This window comes from Denticeps clupeoides, chromosome 14 (genome assembly GCF_900700375.1).
Source record: "Denticeps clupeoides chromosome 14, fDenClu1.1, whole genome shotgun sequence".
NCBI lineage: Eukaryota > Metazoa > Chordata > Actinopteri > Clupeiformes > Denticipitidae > Denticeps > Denticeps clupeoides.
In genome coordinates this window covers 14,433,781-14,446,530 of record NC_041720.1, presented here as the reverse complement: position 1 = coordinate 14,446,530, position 12,750 = coordinate 14,433,781, and the positions used below count along the sequence as shown (strand labels likewise).

Genomic DNA, 12,750 nt, shown 5'->3' with positions numbered 1-12,750 from the left:
GGTGATGTACCCCCCCCCCAGACCTACTCAGCCTTTCGCTTGGCTCCTGGGATCTTCTCCTGGATCCTGAGGACACAAAAAGCACACACAATGTCATCAGAAACACACAATCCAAAGAGACTGGCAGACAAGGACAGGCCAACCAATCAAGGACTAGCCAGATCTTCTCATTGACTTAAACATAAGGCGTTGGGTATAAAAGTATCCAAACTGGCCCTTCATTTGATGCTCTGTCACTTTTTTTATATAAAATAAAACAGCTGCACCACCTACATACCTCTATGTTGCTACTACTCTACATACTACTGAGTCTTCATCAGACCCTAAAACCAGCAAAAAAAAAAAACACTTACTTCCCAACAACAGAGTTGACCTGAGTCCTTATTAGGCCCAAGTACTGGTCAATCTGTGCCTGAATGGGAGCAGGAGAATCCGATTAGAAGGAGGCAGACGGTGACGGGAAAACGTCCTAAATCACTGATTAAATGACAGTCCACCACTCACCTGGTATTTCTCATAAACCACGGGCATGGAGAACATAGAAACCACCGCTGGAGAGAGAGAGAGAGAAACAAATCACTCTTCTGTTCTATTCTCTATTTTATTCATTCATATCTCACCTTCCTCTTGCAAATTTACATAACTTATAACTCATGACTAAAAATGACACATTTTATATTGCACATTAAATTTCTTCTTAACTGTCTAAATGATTGTTTTAGCTTGTTTATTGGAAATTATGCTGAGTGACTTGTTTTTCTCAGCATACATATCACTGTAATGTGTTGGCGTTCACATAGGTCAAATAAAACTGAAACTGTACTGCTACTGCTAAAACTAGAGTAAGAGAATAAGGAGATGCAGATGAGACCATTTGTTGGAGCTGAATCCCATGTTTCATTTCTGTGCATAATTTTATTATAGGACTTTAATTACAATATACAAACTAGAAACCGCACATTGAAATATGACGCAACACTAAATTGAACCTTGTGTGCATGGTTTGGATGAAATTAAGGTGACAAATTTGCCATTTTGTATGAAGTCGAAAAATATGACCTGGCATTCTGCATTTTATTATGAATATTTTACAAAATATTTGATATCTTCCTTTATACACCATATAATTTTTATGATCAGAAATTCAACTACCAAGAGACAGGCGAATTGAGAGAAGACAAAGTGTAGTGGCGTCTTACCCAAGATGAGAAGAGTGAGTCCATTGAAGAGAGCTCCCACGTAGGTCAGCAGCCACATCAACACTGCAAACTGAAAGGAACACAAGCAGCGAACGTTAGCACAACACTGTTCCTGGGGTCGAATTTCCATAACAGGAGCAGCATCTGACCTTTAGCGAGTCCACCAGGTCCTGCACCAGGAACAGTCTGCGGAGCTCCTTCAGTGTGCTGTTGAGATAGTACTGGACGTTCTCGGCATACTTCTGCATCTGATCTTGAGACATGGACACTTCCATGTCCAGGTACGCCCTGGGGTCAGAAACATGAGTTTACTCACAACAAGAAGATAAATCTGCAAACGCTGAGATGAATGTAACGCAGCTTGATGGAATTACTTAATCACTGAAAGCCCGTTGCAAAACTGAAAAACTGAAATCTAAAGAAAAAAATCTTAACAAGGTTGTGTGAAAAGAATACAGAGTCAATGATTTATTGTGCATGAGTGTATGACAGGCCACGGGTCACTCAAGGCCGTGGATTTAAGCAGTTGCCCCAATTCACCATGTGTACAGTAAGGCGGTAACACGCGTACTTGAAGGGGTGACCCTCGTCTGTCTTCTGCACGGCCTGTAGGACGGACTTGTAGACCCTGAAGCTGATGGTGGCCGAGAGGGCAGCCAGGGCCAGGTAGGCCACCACGCTGACCACGCTGAACTGGGTCAGAGAGAAGAGCAGGAGCATCACGCTTCCGAACAGCAGCCCCGACTGCTTCACATCCCGCCAGTACAGCAGCTCCATAGCTACAGGGGGGACAGCAAAGGAGGACAGAGAGGGATATAGAACAAGAGAGAAGGGGTGAAGGACGAGTGTTAGTAGGTAAATATGAATAACACACCTCGCTCAGGGCAACCTGATCATTTTTTCTGAAAATGTTCTGAAAATGTATTTTATTTCATTTATTTTAAAACATGAAATTAAAAGCTAAACAAAACAAACATAAATCTATCCCTGTAATAACCAGGGGTGTAGCTGGGATTTGTCTTTCTTACTACCCGGTTTACTACCCAGGGGCACCCGGGTCCAGACAAAGTATAAGGGGCTGGTAGCAGCCAGGTGAGAGGCACACTCGCCTATGGTGGAGAACCTCACTGGATGTTCTCTTACTCATTAAACAAAAACCCAGAAATCACCCCTTTTACAAAGTCATGTATGTCTGGGAACTCACACACACATGTTGGTTTTTCAATTGCTGCAGCTGATAAATTGTGAAAATGCGACATGATACAACTGCTCTTCTGCCTGCTGCGCTTTTGACGGCTCGCAACATTTCAAAATATAGCCCTAAACCTAACCCTATTGCTTATGGCTTTCACAAGTGTGAAAGTGCATGATGGATTTACACATGTTGTTTAACCCCAAGCTGAAAGGTGCTATATTAAAGTATATTAAATCTTTCCCCGTCTTTCCATTTGGATCTTTTATTTTGAAACATTGCACACTATCAAAAGCACAACGAGCACCTTAAAGTGGAATAGTGGCTGTATTATTTCGCATTTTCACAATTTATCGGCTTTGTGAAAGTGGAATTTCTAGGTTTAATAAGGTTTTGGTTTAATTTTGTTAAATGAGTACTACCATTGTGTCCCTGCGCAAGATGCTTAACCCTGAGTGTCTCCAGGGGGACTGTCCCTGTAACTACTCATTGTAAGTCGCTCTGGATAAGGGCATCTGGTAAATGTCAGAAATTTTATTCTGTAGGGAGTGACAAAATAAAACATGCGGCAAAGCATACAGGATACAACGGTGCACACAAACACTTGCTTTTTGTCTCATTTCTGTTCCCTCCCCTTTGCTGTGTTCTTCCCCATACTGTCTTGAGGGTCTCCAATCCTTAATGATGGCTGACTATGGTAACTATGGTAACCAGGTGAATTAAGTGACAACTAAAGGAACTATGCTGGTTGGCCTCATCGCATCCTATATGCTATACTATATACTATACTATAGACTGACCCGGCATTCCGGTTTGCTCAGAGGAATCTGAGGAGGTAAAATGACTCACGATGACATCATTCCGATGTATCGCTTTCAATTTCGTGGTATGGCAATCTACTGCCAGAGAAGACTTTAATATTTTTTTAATCTTTAATATTTGCAACTGTGGTATAACAACAATAATCCACACGAGGCTCTGCTCTAATGGGAGACATTGGCACTGAGTCTCAACACACCTTAAAATGCCATTTGATGTTAAAATCTAATTTACAATTTTTATGTAAAATGCATAATTTTTTTCTTTTTTCAAAAATAATCAATATCAACATATTTGGGAGAAAAACAAACTGACGAGGCAGAGGGAGCATCTCTAACGCATGGGCAGCAGGTCTCTTTGTTACGCTCTTCTGGGGTGTGGCTGTGAGCAAATTATGCAACGAGCAAAGAGTACGGGATTCTCCATGATCAATAATTCATACTACTGGCAAACAAATGGTATGGTGAGCTCATTTACGACCATGCATTTATGCATATTTTACATGTACATAATGACATCAAGCGCATTAACCTCTCTTTGTAATTATCGCAGGATAAACCATATAAATGTACGTAATGAATGCACGCACCAAACTAGAACTCTATTTATATGGGTCGCTAAAGTGCTCCTCGTTAAAAAAAAAAGTGTCGACGGTGAAACCAGGCAGCCCAGCTCGCTCCATCAAATGGTGCTCGGTCGCCACGGAAACCGAGAGGAGGGAGCAACAAAGTGAGAGAGAGCCCCCTGAAGCAGTTTCCATGGCGACCATGCTCCACATTCTCGGCTCCGGCACCAGCCTCCACCACCCTAAAGCCCTCCCCCCATCCCCCCTTTCACGCAGAGCCCTGGCTGCCAGACGGAGTAACGAGGTGCTGATCAACTGAGGGGGGGGCGCGTCGGGATATAACACCAGTCCCCTCTTTCCCCTCACTGAATCACCAGCCAGCTAGGGGGTCAGACAGCAGTGCGAAGCGTTCCTGAGGAATACAGTGAAGACATTTCACCAGCAGCGCATGAACAGCCAGGCATTTTCCCCATTTTGGTCTAAAACATTCCAGATAGTAAGAAGCCAGAACCTCTTAAAACTGGTGAACAGGTACACAGCTGAAGTTGTGCAGCTCATGGCCATACCAGTTAAAGACCTCATCGAATCCACATGCTGCCGGAGCTTGTTGGTATACGCCTGTCCCTGTAATCATCCTGACATCCATCTGAAGCCGCTTACAGCTTTCCAGTCACCGAGTACGGTGTCATGATACTAAACAAAGATGATACCACTGATCATATTTGAATCTACATTACAATCATCAACAACTTTTATTAACTGACATTGGTTTTTAAAAAAAATGTAATAAGGCATGATTAGTAATGTAATAATAACACGGGGCAGTTACATCCACAGCAGTGGCTCAAGAAGCTTGCCTTGTTTGCTGAGATTTGGTAGATCTGACCAGCAGAACATCACGTTCAAGAAGGTGTGCTGGTGTTGAAGTTCAACAAATAATCTTAAAATGTATATTTTCATAACCTCCAGGCAAGATTTCAATGCAAATATGAAAAATGTACAACTAACATGGAACCACTCTAAATGCATTGTGCATTGAGTGCTTTTTTTCTGGTCAATTACTGAATAAGAAAATAAATATATTTACAATACGCTGTAAATGTATTTTACACTGGCAAAATGTGTACAGGTATCATGTGAGACCTTATTGCGATATTTCAAATGCAGCCAGACACCTTGGGCGCTAGGACAAGCAAAAGCTTGATTCAATCACCGCTCCTGCATGCAAGGGTGTCTGAGCCAGAAGACAGGAGCGTAGGGGCTCGTTTCCCAGGTTTCCTGTGGTTCAGCTCCCATACTGCAATCTGCTCACCACGCACAGGCCCAGGCGTGATATCGCCGTGACCATAGTTATCACAATATGCCATGAAATTCATGTGTCGAAGACACTAACAGGACAATACCATTATTATAATAAGAAAGGGCAAAGCAGTTATGGGGCAAATGAAGCCAACAGCACAGACCGCTAAAGTGACAAGTAGTGCATTTGGAAAAAGTTACAGTATTGCAAAACAAACAAAACAAATTGGTTTGTGATCATAATTGAATTAAAAGAGGTAATCTTTCAAACCTTCTGCCCAACCTCAGCCAAGTACTAACTGTGTAAATGAAAATGACTTTCTGTATTGTGAATCCCTTTTTAATTTATAGTAGGTATGTATTTTTAAAAACAATGAGTTATAATTCACTTTCATAATGTGATGATATTATGATGATATTAAAAATTTATGATGATATTAATTTTTTTAATGATAAATGTCATGATATTTACTGCTAAATTCCCAATAGTCCAAAAACTCATGTTAAGATGCTTAACTCTGCAGCATCTCCTCTTTACACAGCAAATACATAATACTATTAATACAGTAGCTATGTGAAATTAATAAATGAGATGGAAATCTGTATAGTTAACGTTTGTAAAATTTCATAAAAGGTTTTACTTTGGCCTCAAGAACCGTTTAGACTGAGTGTACTAAATGAGTAATCCCAATGCCCCGAGGGATAGAGCAAGGGCTGTGATGTCATGTGCTATGAGGTCACCAAATGTTCGTAGAGGCTGGGCGTGGCACCGATTTTCATCCAATGAGTGAACGGCATAGATGCAGATCGCGTTTACGCTACGTGCCCTTAGTCATGCACGCCTGAGAACATCACAGCAGAGATCAGCTGGAAAATGCTGAAACCTTGACCAACTTCCAACGTCTTCGGAGGCTGAAGATGCTGCGCTGTGCTTTCAAAAAAATTGGGTGAGCCACCTTCGCCGCGAATTTCCCCTCTGGCATACGTCAACTAGTTTGAGGCACCCTCCCCACATGAATTCTGGGTTAGACGTTCCCTCCGGAGTTCTGCTTTTATCTCAGTCAGGGCTGACTTACAAGTCTTTTCCTCTGTCGCTTTTGCTGGAAGATGTTCAAAGCATGGTCTCCGCACCACCACAGCAAAGCCATCTGCTCGTCAGTGGGGGGACGATTTGTCCCTCGCTTTCCGGCCTGACCCGATGCATGGATGATCAGAAAAGCATCCTGCATTGTCTGATCTACAAGGTTATTTTATATTAACTTACGTAAATTATTTTTTAAAATGCATGGATCAATTTAGGAAATAAAATCTATATTCTGCATTAGATGGGACACAACTCAAATCCCAGTGACTTCTGTCAACACATTAGACCCCATTGGTAGTTTTGAAAGATTGCTAAAACTGATTTTTATTCTATCCTGAATAAATTCGCACATCTGGGGGAAAAAGAGCCAAACGGAAGATATTTAGATTTACATTTACATTTAGAGCATTTATCAGACGCGACTTATTCAGAGCGACTTACAATCAGTAGTTACAGGGACAGTCCCCCCCCAACTTAGGTGTCTTGCTCAGAGACAAAATGGTAGTAAGTGGGATTTGAACCTGGGTCTTCTGGTTCATAAGCGAGTGTGTGACCCACTAGGCTACTAACACCCTTGATGTCAATATCCATATATGATGTTTCCTACTTTACTTAATGTTACTTTCACATTGTTCTACAAAGTAAACATGAAATAATCAAACCAATATAAACATATTAAGCAATGTGTGCCATCAAAAACCATGATACTGTGGAATAGCTTTTGTGATCAAGACGTTTAACTTCACATTAAAAACTGCTACTTGATGTACTTTAAAATCCAACTATTTTTAAAGAATGTACTTTAGCAAGAACGTCCACTGATCGGCATTATTTCACGCACTGTGACTGCTGTTGCAGAGATTTAAACTACAAATCTTCTGATCTGCACTGAAGAGGCAATGAATTATCTTCAACACATGTCCTGTCTACTGATCAATACAGATTAATGGGTCTGCTGTATCATTACACAGCTGATGCTGGGTTTGACAGAACTACATCATCTTTAGTGTACTTCATCAGCACCCTTAGAACATCTATTGAGTATCTTCTGATATCGCTTATGCTATACACCGATATATCGGCCATACATCGTTATAAGATAACATTGGCTTGATAGACATTAGCCTGTTGGCTTCCACAAATTGTTACCTCATCAACTTTGCACTGGCTAAATGTTGGTTATCTGCAACTGGGTATAGAAATAAATAGCTTTCCAATGGCTAATCCATTCCTAGTATTGACCATTTTTTTAGTTTTTGTAACTGAATAAAACAAGTATAATATTATCATATTAAACTGTGTTCAGTTAAGATAAACAGTAAGTTAGAGTTTCAACCAGCAACAAGCTAATTGTTGACTGAGGATATTCAAAGCATTTCATTAAAAAATCTTTTGATCTGAAATTCTTTTTCTTTTTCATGATGTGGGCGTCCTTCACAAAAACCAAAGAAGTGATGTTGTCATCTGCTGAAACTGGGTCGGCCAGACTTCTACACACACTTAGCAACAGAGCCAAGATGGCCGCCTTCTGTTTTCACCCACACTTGTCGGTCTTAGCAAATTGGGCGTCAACCACAATGTGCTGACTCCGCGATGAGCTCTGCACCTCTGGCGAGGTGTGTCTTTTCATGGGATCGCACAATCGATACATGGAGGGCAAAGGCATTCGCCACTAATGGACACGAGGCGCACAACGAGTTGACGGAGCGGTTACTTTAATGTCAAAACCACATGGAGGTAACATACAGCTGGTTGCCTTTTTATTTTTTTGTTATGTTTTTACACTAATACACCAGTGTGCATAGCTAGGACTTGCAGGGTGGTACATTTTCCACAGATCGGTAAAATCCCTACCAAGATTCAAATAACCTGTAACCTGTGATCAGCTGAATGGCACCGAAGATGAAGTAATAAAGCACTCAGTACATTCGTACGAGACGCCGTGTATTTATCGCAATAGCCCAGGAAATTGTAAATGCGAGACGATGCAGTGCCTGGCGTGAGTCTTGCGGACCTGCAGCACCGGCATCACAGCCCCCGAAATGACCGCAGCGTTCATCAGCAGATGATATTATGTCATCGGGATGAGCGTTCGGCAAACAGCAGTGGCTCACGTCCCTGCTTCTCCCCCGTGGAACATTCTAGGGCACCTGAGCGAACAGTCATTGCGAGGGGGGGAGCAAAGGAGATGGTGGGAGACCATAAACGACGCAACCAAACACACGCGAACACGTCCGCATATGAAAAACAAAAGATCTGTGAAGGGCTTCCAAAAATCAAGGCATGGTACAAAACAGCCACGCCCCACGGTATTATTTTTTTCTCCCTTTCCCTCTCGTTCGACGCTCATCTGCCATGACAATAGGCATGACAGCCAGAAACAAAGGGAGACACGCGTTAATGAAGGAGGACGCAGCCATCGATTCCCCTGCAGAAACTACACGAGGACAAATCATTACAGCAGTGTGTGGGCTGAGAGGTGCCAGAATAACGAAAGATTGAGGAAAAAGGAGGAGGAAGATGACGAAGGGTGTGTCAGGCATCCCAAATGCCCCCCCACCCTTCTCAGTGGCCTGTCCAACCGCTCCCCAAAAACCGTGTTCCTCCACCAGAAGACCCAACCAACAGCATCGACACACTCGTTCCTTCCTTTGTCTCCATCCCTGACACGAGGCCTGGCACATGACTCTCACGCCGTCTCCCCTTCCGTCCCCATCCTTCCCCCTCCCGGCGTCTTTTCATCCCAGTCAAAACCCCAGCATCCTGCTTCCTGCCCACACTCTGCACCCATCCCCTCCCGTCCCCTGCTGCCCAGTCACACACACCCACGGTACCCTGGCACTTCCAGCTGCTCCAAAAGCCCTCCATCTTGGTGGAGTCCGCCGCCGCCGCCGTGGTGCCGCTGGCCTGCATGCTGGTGGGCTCGAAGAAGAGATGGACGAGAGGGGGTGGGGTGAGTGAGACAGACAGAAAGAGAGAGAGAGAGAGAGAGAGAAAAGAAAAAAGGGAGAGCCTTGCTAACGGCAACTCGGCTGCCTCTGCCGTTGCCGACGGTGAAGGGGATGCTGCTGCTGCCTATGCCGAGCCTCCAATTCTCTCTCTCTCTCTCTCTCTCTATTGCTTAGTGCATGAATGACCCAGCGGAGGAGGAGCCATGGGGAGGAGGCGTGCCCACGGTGCTGCGGACTGGTGGGGAAGAGAGAAAAGGGAAGGATGCAAGGAGGCGAAGAAGGGGAGGGGAGAAAACCTTGGAGTGACAAAAGACAGGGTGTGACGCGCTGCTGCCAGAAAAGATTGCTGGCAAATCGAGAGGCACTTTTGTCCGTATCACAATAAAAGTCTCCAGACGAAAAAAAAAAAAAAAAAAACGCCCAGTGCCATTACATGCTAGTGTCTGTCCTCTTCAGTCTTTTTTTAGCTCTCAGATTATTGCTAATCTCTCTGAGAGTGAAGAGCCGCAGGCTCAAATCTACACCATGATTAAAAACCCCACATAAAATAAAATCCAAAAATGTTGGCCTTTCATTTGTTCAGTTGTTTATGTTCTTATGTTCTGCTTAAGGCCTTAAATGTGTGTGTTGGAGTAAAACAGATGAGCCCAGTCTTATCTCTGCACAGATTTTACAGAGCCACATAATCAAAATAGCATTAAAGAAAAAGAAACCCTTTGATAAAAAAAAGACAAAATTCAGGATTTTACCAGTATTTACCAATGGGAGCCTATATCTATGTAGAGCCATCATGTGATGACGTCTCAGTCTTGATACACCGAACCATGATAGATAACATATATTTTCAACTGCTGACTACAGCATCGGCTCCCACAGGACGTCAGATCCACACCCAAAACCCTAATCGCTATTGACATTTTCACTGTTAATTTTAAATGAGACAAACATTCTCTAAAGAGCAATTAGGAACTAGGCCCAACGTGCTGAGCAAGCAACTCCTGACTTTCGTATTTTCAACCTATTTGAAAATAAAAGCATTAAAATCTATATTATAAAGTGAATTTTATGGTAAGGTGGCAGAATTTCTGCTTGTTGCACAGCTAATGCTACCGTGTGATGGCTGGTTTATTGGCTGGAAATAAGTTTCTATGGCCTCCACTGACAAAAATATCATTTATCGAACCCTGATCATACATAAATATGAGCACTGTTCTATTTGTTAGGGACTTGTGACAATGTACATTGTAAAAAGCCCCATAAAAAACATTGATTGATTGAAATACCACAAATAATAATCTACTTATTAATAATTTTGTATCAATCTACTCATCCAGCCCTTATTTCTGTCACCATAAAGAAGGCATTTAAAGATGCCAAGGGGCCAAAATATCTCATATGCCAGTACTGTCTTGTTTAGTCACATTGATTTGTGAAAACCTAAAAGACAAGTACTTTATTTGACAGGCAAATGCATTCCCTATAACAATGGCTCAGTACTGTGCTTAAAGCAATTAAATTAGAGCTCCAAAACTAATGTAAGCTAATGTCACTTAGCCGAGGCACTGAGATTTGTCATCATATGATATTCACAATTAATATGTAGATTATATCAATACAATACATCATGATATTATATGTGGTGGTATTTAAGCGATACAGGGACATCAAATATCAATATTTTTGTTTAGAAATTTAGTCCAAAATTCATTATTCACAGCATCTTTTTTTTCAGCTCTGTTTTTATATTTTCAATGAACAGTAAAATATTGCAATATGTACAGTATCACAATTTATCATGATATAATCATATCAGGATCCTTTCCAATACACACTCCTAGTAGATTAGAACATTTGTTAACTTAAATTAAAAATCTATTTTTAAATCAAGTAGTTTAGAATGAACAAACGTTTTTAGATATTTCCACTTGAATACCTCATATTATCCTGTTACCAATAATTTATTCTCCTAGACAAAATGTATAATTAAGTGGATGTTACTGAGAGCAACGTTACCTGTGTTTCTACTATCCTTAAACCCAGCATGAATCAGTTGCATTGAAATCATAAGGAATATTTTGAACTCACACATGCATTTGGCACTCATACTTAGATTGTAGATATGCACTCACAGATGCAGATACTATTTTTGGACACCTGCTGTGCTACTGTGCTTCCACCATATTGGAGGAATGTAGGTGGATACCCTGTCACATGTTTTTACATACCAAATTAAAGCCCATAAACATTTGTATGTGTGTGCAACAAATAACAACAGTGATGGCGATTATTAAATGGTACAAATTCATGACAATCCAGACGGTGAGGATCACAATCAGGATCCACACCACAAAGCAAATGAATAGAACCTGTTATTTCCTCATGTGGTGAAGAAAGACCTACTCTGAAACTGTCTCAGGAAATGAAATCACACGCTACAAAACGATGACACAAATGTTTTTGCACAAATTTTCACCTTACACATTTGCACACCTTCACCCTACCTGTTACACATATTTTAAGTCTAAAAACATAAAATTGTAATATTTGGTTATGTTTTCAATATTGGCATGTTGGTTCCACTTTTATACTTGCAATACTTGCAATACTGAGGTCAATAGCAGTCGCAAAAGCATTTCACTGCATATCATACCATGTATGACTGTGTACGTGACAAATAAAATTTGAATTTGACAAATTATAGAGACAAGTCCAGGTTGGCCATGCATTTGTTGAACAGCATTACAGCTAATGAATGCATTATTAGTGTAATGGCACACTTATCGCTGGTCAGTCAGAATACATATTACCATACCATATTTATTAATAAAGCACTTTAACACGACAAAGGAGCTGACCAAAGTGCTGTACATTAAAATAAAAAATAAATTCACTTGGCCATGAGATGTATTGTCATGGTTACCACATCCTTGACTTACAAAGTGAATATGTAGCTATGACTATATATTTATATAACATATATAGTGGTACTAATTTATCAATAATCAATTTATATCAGCAACTGCACTCTCTTTAAATTTGTCTCAGCAATCTTACCTCCAATAAATGACATTAAAATTTTACTGCAGTTCTGAGGCATTTAAACATGTAGATGTGAAATTCGAGAGAATTGTGCTCCAGTTTCATGAGGAAAAAAACAAACAAAAGCCATTTCTTGGTATAACTGGTGAACGCTTGGCACCTTTGGAAATAACAGTCCCCTCGACCGCACCCACATCCACCATCAATGCTTCTAAATACGCTTCAGCCACTGAGTGCTATCGCCATGGAAACCGCACTAAAGGGCAACTCTCCCTGTGAATATGTGTGCCCCGGAAAATAATTTTTCTTCTTCTTTTTTAATCATATTTTATATTTGGATTCTGCCAATAGAAGTGGGACGCTTTAAGATGAAAGGAGATGAGGGTGGAATCCTCTGCAGTGTCCTTCACCTTTGAATATTTATCTTTTTCTGGACAATACTGCGGAACTCTCAGGGCATGCCGGAACCCTCCCAAACTAAAAATAAACCTATTTAAGGGGGCTTCTATTATCTCCTGCAATAACGCTATACTTATACACTAAAATAAATCATAAACCTAACGAGTAAATACACAGCAACCATTCATGTTGCCCCCACCCTC

General features: G+C 41.3%; 1 protein-coding gene across 3 annotated transcripts in view; it reads right to left on the bottom strand.

The window, feature by feature from the left end:
* The window catches only part of rtn1b (reticulon 1b), a 34,255-nt gene continuing 21,505 nt past the window's right edge, over window positions 1–12,750 (bottom strand). The window contains exons 1-7 of one of the 3 annotated variants that reach the window (XM_029002554.1): window positions 8,984–9,254; window positions 1,771–1,978; window positions 1,349–1,487; window positions 1,200–1,269; window positions 505–551; window positions 354–412; window positions 1–66 (exon numbers count right to left, since the gene is read on the bottom strand). In XM_029002554.1, coding sequence (XP_028858387.1) covers window positions 24–66; window positions 354–412; window positions 505–551; window positions 1,200–1,269; window positions 1,349–1,487; window positions 1,771–1,978; window positions 8,984–9,071 — 654 coding nt within the window. In that variant the 5' untranslated portion in view covers window positions 9,072–9,254 and the 3' untranslated portion in view covers window positions 1–23. Of the gene's footprint in view, window positions 67–353; window positions 413–504; window positions 552–1,199; window positions 1,270–1,348; window positions 1,488–1,770; window positions 1,979–8,983; window positions 9,255–12,750 lie in introns of those variants that run through there. The other 2 variants (XM_029002555.1, XM_029002553.1) reach the window with 2 other exon arrangements.